Source organism: Gamsiella multidivaricata (assembly GCF_025024155.1).
Source record: "Gamsiella multidivaricata strain RSA 2152 chromosome Unknown BC939scaffold_2, whole genome shotgun sequence".
Lineage (NCBI taxonomy): Eukaryota > Fungi > Mortierellomycota > Mortierellomycetes > Mortierellales > Mortierellaceae > Gamsiella > Gamsiella multidivaricata.
Genome location: NW_026251710.1, coordinates 486310 through 498854, shown reverse-complemented (window position 1 = coordinate 498854; position 12545 = coordinate 486310). Strand labels below are relative to the sequence as shown.

Genomic DNA, 12545 nt, shown 5'->3' with positions numbered 1-12545 from the left:
TTAGTAGGAGCGGATCCTGATGTGGAAAAATGACCCTCCCCCCCCCATGTAGGACGCAAAATTGTCCGGGATAGTTTTTTCCCCCAAGGAATGGTTGAAATGGTAGGGGCAGAGTGTTTTGTAGAACGCGCTGCAGAGCACGGAGTGAGCTTAGGCAGGCACTACCGTCGAGATGGTCGATTGGGAGGCAGTGACTTTGATGCGGAAGATATCACCAAAGTCGATGTTATGAACGAGGGTGTTTTACCATCAAGTCGCGTCGTGGCGTGGCGATATATATACATGTTATATCCGCCTACGGATACCACCGTGTTTTTACAAAAGGGGGAGGGAGAGGGGGGGGGGACGCATCAAAATGTGGCACAAAAAAAGGGTGGGCCATCATATATCCAGCGAACCATGGATCGCCCGTTTGAGGCCACAAACGTTCATGTGCGATTATGTGTAGTGTGCATCCCATCGGAAATGTATCGCAAGCTCTTGGGTTCCTTTATTAACGAACAGGTGCACTCCTAGGGAGGTGTTTTTTTTCTCTACTTGGTCTTGACGAATCGGGCCTCGATGCTGGAGATGGCAACGGGCAACTCGGACTAAAAAACAATAAAGAAAAAAAAAAGATTCAACGTCAATATCTACTCGATCGACTCTCATCTTCCCTACAGCTCACAACTGTTACGCGTATCAAGCAGCGCTTTTCTTTTCATTTCCTTCTTCTTCTCCCAAAGAAACTCTCGAACCTCCCCCCATACCTTCTCATCGTAATCGCCCCAGTCACCCTCCGTGAAATCGATCTCATCAAACACAGTTCCTGACTCTGCGCCCTCGGCCTTCCATCCGTCCCTTGGCTCGAATCCGACCAGTTCCAATCCACGGCATTCGATCGTGACGATGGGCGCGAATTTTTCGCTCTTCTCCAATGTATAGGGCACGGGCTTTGAGACGAAATCTAGCACATTGGGTTGTCAAGGAACGCGGAGGTGAGTTTCCTGGGTTATTCTTCAAGTCATTTCGAGCGTGTGTGGGGGGGATTGATGTAGTTTCAATGGAGAGAGAGAGGAAAAGTGGGGGGTTGAAGGTGCCTTTACCGGCAGAACTCTCGCACTTGCAGAATTTGCACTTCATAACCAGATTGGCCTCGCCACGTCCAGATCCCATCTCAGCCTTTTCCTAAGTTCCAGGGAGATAAGAAAAAGAAAAAGAAAAAAAGAGTCCATGTCAGCAAAGTTGGACGATCATAGAATAAGATACGATCTTGCATTTGAACCCTGTGCTTTTTTTTTTTTTTCTCTCTTACGATGGCATTCATAGTGATATAATTAGAATCGATCTCACGGCACTTTGTGCACTGGATCTTGAAGTGCCAGGTATGGTCGGCATCAGCAGGGACCAGGTTGGTGATGTTCTCGAGCGAGGCCTTGATCTCAAGTGCAAGGATGGGCTATGAACATTTGGAATGGAGAATTTAAAAAAAAAAAAGAAACGCGATGGTTCAGACTCGGCGGTTCTTTGTTTTTAAGGGCTAGGGTTCGCGAACTAGGGGTTGGACGTTGTTGGGATGCTCGGTCGATTACCATGGTGGTGATTCTGAAGCGCGAAGGGAAGGTGTAAGTGAAGTGTGCTTGCAGATCTTTTTTCTTTGCCATAATTTATTGCCCTATTTTATTCTATCTTTCAAATGGGGTCGTCCCCTTCTTTGATGCACAAAATGGCGATTCGCCTGTGGAGGGTGGTGTCTTGAAGAACTTTGATATGTCCGAAAGCCCCTCCTCCTTCTTAACCTTCTTCCTGTCCTTCCCTAAACCTCCTTCAGGCCCTCCCGTCTTTTTGCGCTTGTTTCCTTCGGAGCCATCGTCAAGGTCCTTCTTGCCAGCACCGGTCTTGTACTTTTGGAGCAACTGGAAGGTCTTGTTGATCCCCGTGGGGATCGCAGCCGTCTCCAGTTCTTGGACCGTAAGCCATTGGGTCTCCAGACTTGTTGGACTTTTCTTCTTCTCGTTCGTCTCTTTGATTGCCCTGATCACATCCTCTCCGTCCTTGACAAGGACCCATTCTACGTGGTAGACCTTTCGGATATGCGAGAACAGATGCTGGACACTCCCAAGGTCCCGCCTTTGAAGGTCTTTGCAGTCCTTGATCCAGTCTAGTTTGAGGGTCTCGCTCAGATACCTGCGACTGGATTCGGAGCGTTGGCTGTAGGTGGAGAGCTCTGTTTGCTTGTGGTCCGTCTGCAATTGATCCTGTTCCACGGTCGGAAACTCCCACATCCCGGCCAAGAGGCCCTTGTCAGGTCGTTTGACTAGCAAAAACTCTGACTTGGACTCTCCTGACTCTTTATCGCTTCTTACGCGCTCCAATATGGATACCGCACATTCTTATTGAAATGAAAACAAAAGTGAGAGTTAGTACATCTCCAAGGCAATAGTAGCTAAATCGTGCAAGTCGCACATGTAGAATTACCTTCATCCCTGGGTGCCTTCTTGGCAGCTTTCCGGGGATATTGCGTTACCAGCCCTTGATCCTTTCCCTCTGCGTCGGTCTCTGGCAGACATAATGTGCACTCATCAGTCAAGTCATCATCCTCTCGTTGGATCGACCTCTTCTGGGACGCTCCAATGGTCTCCTGCCGGCTCTTCTTGAGGTCCACTGCCTAGAAACACAAAAAAAAAAAGGAACCAGATCAGCCTCTTGATTTTGCTATGATGCTACCGTATGTCAGCAAACAAAAAAAAAAAAAGAAACGGGAGACTGTATTGAAAAATAATTACCTCCGCAAATGCCCTGCAGCTTGTCTGTACTGGACACTCGCCACACTTTGGGTTCTGAGGAGTACAGACTTTAGCACCGAGTTCCATCAAGGCCTGGTTGAAACACCCTGGACGATTCTGATGCACCAGTTCTTTTGCAATCAACCTATTTGACCAAAAATAATAATAATAATATATTCCCCCCCCCCATCGCAATATTCAATTACTATTCCTGTCTAGTCCGAATGAATAATAGGAATTCTGGGACGTCTTGGAAGACAACAACAACAACAACTTACCAATGCAGATCAACGACTTTCGGACCCTTTACATCGCCGCCGATGGCCCGTAACCGGGACAGGACACGGATCACATTCCCATCGACTAGTTCTGCAGGTACATTGTACGCATGTGATACAATGGCTCCAGCTGTGTACCTTCCAATCCCTGGGACCTCCTTCTCCAGTATCACAGGGTCACTAAAAAGTTAGATCGGGGGCAAAGATTCATCTCAGTCATCAGTCCATGGTGTTCGTTATATATATATATATAAAAGAGAGAAAGAGAGAGTGGGATTCACTTCATTATCAAACAGTTCCTCACCTTGGAAGAACGCCATTGAAATCCTTGACGACCTTCTGGGCTCCCGAATGTAATCGAGACGCACGAGAGTAGTATCCAAGCCCTGTCCAGACCTTATTCACCTCCTCCAGATCCGCTGCGGCCAGATCCGTAATCGTGGGCCATTTCGCCATCCATGTGTTGTAGTACGGGATCACGGTCGCCACCTGGGTCTGTTGACACATAATCTCCGAGACCCAAACCTCATAGGCCCGTTGACCCGGTGCGTCCTCTTCTGTCGGAGGAGTCGGATTATGAAAGTCCCGACGCCAGGGCAGTTTGCGGTGATGGATATCGTACCAGGCTATCAGATCATCATGGACACGCCTTTGGGATTTAAGAGTTGTGAATCGGTGATAGCTTCGAGAGTGCTTTCCTGATATCCGAACTCGAGCTGCATCTGCAACCAGGTCTTCTAGATCTGGGACCAGCTCTGAGGATACAGCTGCGTTAATGATGTCTACATCGGTCGATGAAAGAGATGATGATGGCGAAGGTTTCTTTTCGATGGTTTTTTTGACCCGAGATCTTGGAGCTGCTGCAGGCGCTTTGTTGGCTGTGGGGGCTCTGGTGGACATGATCTCTGCAAAGGCATTGTAGTCTCTGTCGGCGCTGCGTGGGGTCCTGGTATTGTCGACTGCATCGTCGTCGCCCTCCTGCGCCTCGGACTTGATAGCGAGCGCAGCCTTGGTGGCAGCCCTCCGAGTGGGTCTCTGGCCGGATGGTGCTTCGAGTGATCCCATGCGATGGTCCAACGGTGCGATGAGTGGGCGCTGCCTGTTTCCAGGAGTTTATTTTTATTTATTTTTTTCTTTGCACACTCCTCCGACAAACTTACAAACTTATGATTTGGTGTTGTATGGATTTTGTTCGAGCGTATTGGGATACACATCAAATGTTCAAATGTCAAGCAAGCAATTGAACAGAAACCAGCACACATTAAGCTGCGAAGGCGGTTTGGTGTGTTCCTGACATGTATCTATTTGTGTTTTTAATTTGTAGCCCTCCCTCCATTCCATCTCCACTCTTCCTTTGTAATCCCACTCCTTCGTTACTGCATCAGGCGCCCTTCAATCCATCGCACTGCATCCTCTCCTTCTCCCTCGTCTCATTCCGAGCCCTTCTTCTTCGCCTCCACACCGCTAGTTACATCTCCATACCTTTCATCGTTAGCTCGCTTTTTTTCCTTGCTTTTTTTGCATCTACTTTTATTGCTATGCTACACAACGCCCAAAGGGGTGAGAGACCCTGTCGGCTTCTCGCCTCGGTAGTCGTTTTCTGCATACTTGCCCTCACCATCCTCATACCATCGACAGCAGCTCAACCATCCTCCTCTGTCCCTTCCTCCTCCACTTCTCCCGCCACCTCAACCTCGAAATCCATAGTACCGGGCCCGTCGCCAATGCCAATACCATCTCCTCCTCCACCCACACCTACGATCAGTCTTACTCCAGGCACCAGAGAACTCCAGGACGGACAAGTAGTCGCAGACAGGGTCGCTCAGGGCCAATTGCAGACCTACCACTTTGCAATTGCTCAGTCCCAGAGTCTCCCTGTCAGGAGACAGCTCGAGCGTATCATCTTCCATCCGGGTGCCGGTGCTGCATCGTTTCAAAAACGACAGGCACCGGGTATTTCTTCTTCTTCCTCCTCGTCTTCATTGCCCTCCTCTGGATCGTCCTCAGTCCCGACGTCTTCAACCGCGGTACCAGCACCGACACGAACAATCGCACCTATATTGCCCTCGCCTCTTCCCAATGGAACCTATGCGGTTTTTATTTCAGTGTCAACCTGCTCTGCTCCACGGTCGGGCGCTGATGTATGCCCACCCCTGGTGATGTATGTGTCGACCTCAGCCAGCCAGCCACTGCCAGGACCAGGACAGGATCCCAAGACCCAGATGGTGACTAGTAATGAGGGGCTGATCCAATTTACCACTTACACGGACAAGGAGATTTTCTTCAGCCTGCAGGCACCTTCTCTTCAGGGTACTTGGACAGGAGACTGGGCTGTGGAGGTGGGTGCATCGAGCCAAGGTAAGAAAAAACAGGACAGCCAGCCTTGAAGGATTTTTCAAAGGCAGTCGAGTATCTAACATAAGCAAAAATTCAATTGGACACTGTTAGGATATGTTCAGCGATATCAGGACTCGCAGGGATTGGTGCTGGATGACACGGACAGCACGAGCGCCAGTTTCTTGACCCACAACTTTACGGCGGTCCCGACATTCAAGGTTTACCTGATCAACTCGACGTCCTTGCCCGTGGGCCTCACACACTCGCTCTGTGCCATTGATGCCATCCAACCGGTGCCGTTGACCAAGGCCAACATGATTGTCACGCAGACGAACAGGACCAGCAATCTGGACGGATCCATGGGCACGCTGATCCTGCCTCCAGAGCCAACATTTGAGGAGTATGGACAGCGGCGACAGGTATTGATCCAGGCCTTGACACCGGGCACGAACTACACGGCGTTCTTTATTACGGATGTACTGAACCAGGCGGGAGCTGAGGAGATCTATGCGATGACGGTGTTCAGGACGAAGCGACACGACAATTGTGTGCTGATCACGGATCTCCAGTTCTGTCAGGAGGTCGCGTATGCGGTCCCGATCACGCCTCAGTCGACACTACCTGGAGGCGGAGGAGCGGCCAATTCGACGGTCCATCAGGACATTAAGCATTTCTATGATGACTTTACGAGTAATTTGATGGACAACTTCCAGAAGGTGCTTGGTCAATACGACTGCTCCAAGTCGCAGTACTCGTTGATCCGCAATTGCACGGACTGTACACGGGCGTACCGTCGATGGCTGTGCAGTGTGTCGATCCCCCGGTGCACGGATGTGGAGGATGTTATGGACACGGAGAACAACCTTGGATATGTGGCACCGACGGCGGATCCCAATACGGCACAAAATCCGTATCTGATCGACAGGACGAATGGGCCGGTGATTGTGGAACGGAACACGAACACGTCCAGGGGGGCAATTGCACAACTTTCGCAGAATTCGTTGATGAACCCGGGGGATTATGGCGAGGTGCTGCCGTGTATCGACCTGTGTTTCGATGTGGTGCAGAGCTGTCCTAATTTCCTGGAGTTCAACTGTCCGGTGAAGAATATGGCAGGGAATTATGCACATATGAACTCACATGGATACAGATGCAATGGACTGGGACTGGTTCCTGTGCCGTCTTCGGGATCGTCGTTCGAACGGGAGGACATGGGGATGATGCGGGTGGTTGTTGGAGCAGCAGCAGCGCTTGTGATCGGCGGGGTGTTCCTGTAATAGCAATGTGAATAATTGCGATGCGATGCATGGGCACATGCTGGACCAATAATCATAATCATAATAAAATAGATATTGCAAACTTAAATCCCGTCCAAGGAAGTGTCGAGGCTATGGTGCCAAAGGGAAATGTCAGATGGATACGGACGAAGGATCTCCATAGTGGGTGCCCAACCAATGGAAAGTCGAATAGGAGGAAGAAGAGGAGGGTCAGGTCATCGGTCATCAGCCAGAAAAGGAAGCGGCGGATGAGCATCCTACTCCTTCATCGCCTGAAGTGTGAACACAGAAACCCCCTGTCATCATCCCCTTCATCCCCTTCATCCCCTTCATCCTTTCATACACGCTATTGTGTGTGTGTATGGGTGTGTACCCCCCCTTTCCTTTCCTTTTCTTTCTTCATCGCTTGGTGCGTCCTTCCCTTCCACTTTCACTTTCTTTCTCGCTTTTTACCCGTCTTCACCCCTCCCGCCTCAAAGGACTAACCATCACCCCCTCCCCATTGGGAACCACTCCTTCACTCTGTGCAGTCCAAGAAACCACCCCCCCCCCCCCCCCCCCCCCCCCCCCCCTTTTCCCTGCTCTTTTCTTCGCGCCCCTCTTTCCCCTCGCCCTGGACGAATGATCTCGCCCTCCAACCTACCCTCGCCTGCCGGCTACTCCTTCGGCTCACACGAGCCCATCAAGCACTCTCTCGAGGACACTGACCAGCGAACACTCACTCACTCTCCAGCACTGCGTACTCCTACCGATATCCCACTAGCACGTCAACAACAACAACAACAACAACAACAATACCAGCCTTCGTCAATCGTCGGCTTACTTTCTGCCGGAGATACTTTGACCTTCGGGATCAACAACAACAACAACAAAAACAACGCTAGCAACAGTGATCTTGGTACCACTCTGAGTCATACTCTAACCACCACCACCACCTCCTCTGCAGATGTCAACACGAACAACAGCAACAACATCAGTGACAATACCATGCCTTCGACCAGTGGAGCAACCGCCTCGTTTCCGAAATCGACGCCCCCAGCCTCGTCCCTATCGGTCGCCCTCTGTCGGTCCTTGGTTTTGAAATACATCTATCTGACCTACTTGTTTGTACTCCAACTCTTTGTCCTGCCCACTGCGACTTTTCAGAAACTTGTCGGGCGACGACAACGTCGTAACAGTAGCAGTAACAGTAACAGCAGCAATAGTATCAATAGTAGCAGTGGTATTGGCGCCAAGGGAATAGCAACAGGAATAGAGACTCAACAGGGACATGGAGGTGTGGGCGCAGTGGGAGAAAAGTTTCTGCAGCAGTATACCCTGGATAATCATCTTGGAACTTTTCCGATCTCGACCATCCATAATTACAGCAACAAGGACGATGTCATGACGGGCACAGGGAACAGCTATGGCAGCGGCAACGACAACAGCAACAACCACAATAACAATGGCAATTCGATGTTGAGGCGATCGTCTCGGTTCAAGTCCCGCTCGGATCTTGAAGAGATTGCACAGTCTTCGACGCCGACGTCTTCTTCTTCAAGGCGGAGCAGTGGACTCTCTTCACGACCCTCACTGACGACGGCGACCTCGGCCTTGATAAACTCTGGATACGGGACTGACTCGATGGCAGAGGACGGATCGGGCGATAATTCCGCAACGATGTCGATGACGGCCACGGGAATGGTCCGCGGAAGGAACAGTACGAGGCTGCGTCAGAAGATGACGATGAGCCGACCGTTGTCAGGACTGGTGGGACATCATCGGAAGAAGACGCTGGTGCTTGATCTGGATGAGACCTTGATCCATTCGACCTCGAGGGGTTCGAGATCCCAGGGATATATGGTCGAGGTGCTCGTGGACCGGCATGCGTGTCTGTATTATGTACATAAGCGGCCTCATGTGGATTATTTTTTGAAAAAGGTAACGAAAACAGGAAAAAAAGAAAAAAAAGCAAAGAAAGAAAGAAAGAAAGAAGCAAGGACGACTTGCTTTTCAGGATCAGGAGTGATGAAAGTAATTGCTATCCTATAGCTTCATTGACTGACAAGTCGCAAACAAATGCGTTTTTTTTTTTTTTCTTTATCTTTTTTTTTCTAGGTCGCGGAATGGTACAAGCTGGTGATATTCACGGCGTCGATGGCGGAATACGCAGATCCTGTTATTGACTGGCTGGACCAGAATCGGACACTTTTTGAAAAGCGTTACTTTCGCCAGGTACGTTGCAACATCATTTATGATTCGAAGAAGGAAAAGAAAAAGAAAGAAAAACAACGAGGACTTCCCCCACAGGAAATCATTGGAATGCAAAAGACACAACCAGGAAAACATTGAGGGTTTTAACATCTTCACTCTCCCCCTCTCCCACCATCTGTCGCTTTCGCTGATGGTTTCTTTGTTTCTTTTGTTTGATTGTCTTCCACTCATCGGGAATAGGCATGTTTCTTCCGCAATGGCAGTTACTTGAAGGACTTGACTGTAATTGACTCGGACCTGTCTTCGGTCTGTTTGCTCGACAATTCTCCTGTATCATACTCCTTGAACAAAGGTATTGCACGCACGCACATGCGCATGTATAACTAACTCTTTGGACATTTTTTTCTTCTTTTTTTGGTGAGGTTATTATATATCGCATGAAACAACTAACATCAAAGTGGGGGGGTCTTCTCTTTCTCTTCGTTTTTAATGAATAGAGAATGGCATCCCAATTGACAGCTGGATCGATGACCCTAATGACGAGGCATTACTGGATCTGCTTCCCTTCTTGGACGCACTTCGCTTCACGGAAGATGTCCGATCCGTTCTTTCCTTGCGCACAATATAGACGATGTCGATCCCAACTGTATTTCTCAGGACCGCCACTTTTCTTTTTTTCTTTTTTTTTGCTATTATTATTATTACCTCCCCTTTCATGGCATAGGTGAAGTGAGGATGGCATGCGAATGGCCATCAAGCATATTTTTAAGCAGGAAAAGAAGAAGAAAAAAAAATAGAGGATATGGAATCATGGTGGACAAAGAAACCGAGTAATAAAAAAAAAACTCCCCACAAGGTCCGGGGGAAGGGAGAGCTGCTGTACTTGTATCATCAAGAAGCATGCTTCCCATTCAATTTGACAACATCTTCCTGGTTCGATTGTTCAATGTCATTTTATTCAAATTTCCTATGATCCTCCCTCCCAAATTATGGGGAGGAAAAGTAGATAATGGTTACTAAAATCGTATCAATGTTCTTTTGGTTATCAATGTTCCCCAAATGATATCCTATCCGGTGGGTCTGGTATTTTTTTTTTTTTTTTTTTTTTCAAGGTCCCCAATGTCCGTTCGGCTACGCCCAGTTCGGCTACACGTTTTTTCAATCCCTGCTCATGGAGCGAGAGCGTCGACGCACAGGACTTTTGCTGCGGACAGGGCTACGCGATGGTCGACGGCCTCCGCGATCTCGCTCTCTATCCCTGTCCGATCGACCGCCACGGTCTCTCTCTCTGTCACGATCAGACCGGCCAGTACGGTCTCTGCTACGCGAACGACGACGCTCTCGGCTGTGCGATCGCTTTCGGTCACGGCTACGGGAGCGGGACCTTCCACGACGATCGCGTTCACGGCGCTCACGTTCTTCACGTCCATCATATCGATCGCGCTCACGGCGCTCGCGACCGAACTCGCCGCGATCACGGTCACGATCGCGTCCACGGCCCATGTCGCGAGGGATGCTGTCGCGCGCAGGGTCGAACTAACGAGAAAAAAAAAAGGGGGGGGAAAAGAGCATAGCGGGGATGAATATAATTAAGTTTGAAAGCTCATTTTAGAAGACGTCTTGCCTTCTTGGTCAAAGAAAGAAGCATGCATGGACAAGTCGAATTTACCAAGCGAAGGGAGATGGGTTTGCCTCTCAGGTTCTCGCCATCCAAGTTCTTGAGCGCCATCTGGACGTCCTTCTCAGACGAGAACTCAACCACTCTGATCATCATCGGAATCAACAAGATAGGTCCCGCCCCCAAAGAAAAGAGTATTTAGTGTCAATATCATGTCTTCAACATAAAAAAACGCACAACAGCAACAACAGCAGCAACAGTAACAGCATGGCCATCTGAGACCTTACCCTTCATCATCGCGCTCCTTGCTCAGATCGGCAAATGTAACCTCACCAGCCTTGCGCATCAAATCCTTGATATCCTGTTCAGGGTCAAACGGACCAATCGCATCGAGGAACGAGAACGCAAACAAAGGTCCATCCGTAGAGCCACCAAGAGGGTCGTAGAGAAAGAAGCCAGGCGCACACATAGAGGGAGAGATACGCGGAGGGAGAGGCAAAGGGGTTGTTTAGGGTTCCAAAACACTTCGCGGCAAAAGACATGGCATAGGTTTCCGTTCCTCAGGAGGGGGGGAGGGGAGGGTGGCCGCACAGCAAGCCAGGCATGGTATTGCTCATGAAGAACAGCAGCCGCTCGTAGGCTGGCCGAGCTGCTTCTTTTTTCTTTCTTTTTTTCATGGCATCGTAGCGAGGGCGGGCAATAAGCAAAGTATCTGCTTGATTCTGGTCATCCGTATGGAAAGAAACCAAGGCTGAGACCTTCGTCCACCAGTTGATTCCAATGGAGGGGACTCCCATCTAGAGGCAGTGTCCGGGGAGGGGTTCATCACATTGAGGGTTCCGTGGATCCCGTATGTATGCCCCTTTCCAGTTCCACATGGCTTGAGAGGGTCCTTCCATCGACAGACAGCCGCCCTTGTCGAGGAGGTGAGAGGAAGAGGAGAGCGTCCCGTCGCGGAAGGAGTAGGAGGAGCACCATAATTTTTCACCCAAGAGTTATCGTACCTGCCAGCTGGTGCCATGAGCCAAATTTTCGACAATGAGACGGAACTCGGTGCGCTCTGGTGGACCGAATCTAAAAGTGAACAAAAAAAGAAAAGAATGAGCATTGTTAGGTGGTGTAATGGGCTAATAACCCTACGGCACGTTGGCGGTGGTTGTGCATTTGTCCCAAATGGTGTGATAGACGTGACTGAAAAAAGAAGGGTTCGATTGACAAAGCCGGTATCTGCTTCTGTGTGATGCTCATCCACTGTAGGTGTGCATGCCGGACTAACCATTCTCAGGCACAATTGCTACCAAACGAACACAAAGAACAACAACCCAAACAAAAACAAAAACAAAAAAAAAGGCGCCCTATTTCAGTCCGCAGACAATAAGGGTGTATTATATAGTCCATTTCAAGAGAATGATGGTATAGTTCACCCGTACGTTACCTTCCGTCTCGGTCATCCTTGCGTCCTTCACGTCTGCGGTCGCCCCGGGCAAGTTCCACGACCAGTCTATATTCATCGAAAGGGATTTTTTTTTATATTAAAAAAAAGGGCCAAGTTAATACGCCTCATGGTGAGTCTCGATAACCACATGGTTTGGGAAGACCAGCAGGGTCGGCGAGATAAAGTGGCGACCTTTTTCTTGTTTTTTTTTTTTTTTTTTTTTTTTTTTCTTTACCTCTCGCCCATGAATTCCTTGCTATGAAAGTCATGCACAGCATCTTCCGCGTCCTTTGCATCTGCGAATTCGACGAATCCAAACCCGTTTTTCAGGGTCACCTCGCGGATCCGCCCGTAGTTCTTGAAGAGACCCTCGACGTCTCTGTCGGAGGCATCTCTTGCGAGATGACCCAGGTATACGCGGGTAGTCATGCTGCTCTGGGGTGAGAATCAGTTAAAGGGATGAAAGAGATATGAAAGAGAGCGAAAACAAAATAAAGAAAGGGTAAGAAAGGCAACGGAGAGCTGCGGAGGAGTGAAAGATGAAAGAGCGGTGGTGGGGATGGGATGAGCAAAGAGGAAAGAAAGGTGTGAGGGAGGAAGGAGAAGCCAAAGAAGCAATTGAGAGCTGCTTCTCTTTGCCCG

The 12545-nt window shown here is 49.4% G+C and overlaps 5 protein-coding genes across 5 annotated transcripts; 2 read left to right on the top strand and 3 right to left on the bottom strand.

Annotated features, from left to right (window-relative positions):
- Positions 1-447: 447 nt before the first annotated feature.
- On the bottom strand, positions 448-1609 carry BC939DRAFT_488838 (uncharacterized protein). Its single transcript, XM_051559396.1, has 5 exons — positions 1572-1609; positions 1295-1438; positions 1086-1167; positions 750-946; positions 448-590 (listed from the first exon to the last, which is right to left on the bottom strand). Exons 1-5 carry the CDS (start codon positions 1572-1574, stop codon positions 534-536), a joined length of 483 nt encoding a protein of 160 aa, XP_051417479.1. The 5' UTR covers positions 1575-1609; the 3' UTR covers positions 448-533.
- Positions 1610-1634: 25 nt separating this feature from the next.
- Positions 1635-4289, bottom strand: BC939DRAFT_435230 (DNA glycosylase). The gene is made up of 5 exons (XM_051553463.1): positions 3348-4289; positions 3044-3223; positions 2766-2910; positions 2458-2647; positions 1635-2371 (listed from the first exon to the last, which is right to left on the bottom strand). The coding sequence occupies exons 1-5, from the start codon at positions 4106-4108 to the stop codon at positions 1665-1667; spliced, it is 1983 nt and encodes a 660-aa protein (XP_051417478.1). The 5' UTR covers positions 4109-4289; the 3' UTR covers positions 1635-1664.
- Positions 4290-4767: 478 nt separating this feature from the next.
- On the top strand, positions 4768-6657 carry BC939DRAFT_498422 (stretch-activated Ca2+-permeable channel component-domain-containing protein; the record flags this gene model as incomplete). Its single annotated transcript, XM_051559811.1, has 2 exons — positions 4768-5401; positions 5492-6657. 2 exons carry the CDS (start codon positions 4768-4770, stop codon positions 6655-6657), a joined length of 1800 nt encoding a protein of 599 aa, XP_051417477.1.
- Positions 6658-8382: 1725 nt separating this feature from the next.
- On the top strand, positions 8383-9478 carry BC939DRAFT_391204 (NLI interacting factor; the record flags this gene model as incomplete). The annotated part of the gene is made up of 4 exons (XM_051551941.1): positions 8383-8577; positions 8755-8871; positions 9091-9202; positions 9348-9478. 4 exons carry the CDS (start codon positions 8383-8385, stop codon positions 9476-9478), a joined length of 555 nt encoding a protein of 184 aa, XP_051417476.1.
- Positions 9479-9936: 458 nt separating this feature from the next.
- Positions 9937-12495, bottom strand: BC939DRAFT_435221 (uncharacterized protein). The gene is made up of 6 exons (XM_051553462.1): positions 12139-12495; positions 11904-11969; positions 11473-11542; positions 10756-10829; positions 10520-10613; positions 9937-10386 (listed from the first exon to the last, which is right to left on the bottom strand). The coding sequence occupies exons 1-6, from the start codon at positions 12330-12332 to the stop codon at positions 10009-10011; spliced, it is 876 nt and encodes a 291-aa protein (XP_051417475.1). The 5' UTR covers positions 12333-12495; the 3' UTR covers positions 9937-10008.
- Between the last annotated feature and the right edge of the window lie 50 nt (positions 12496-12545).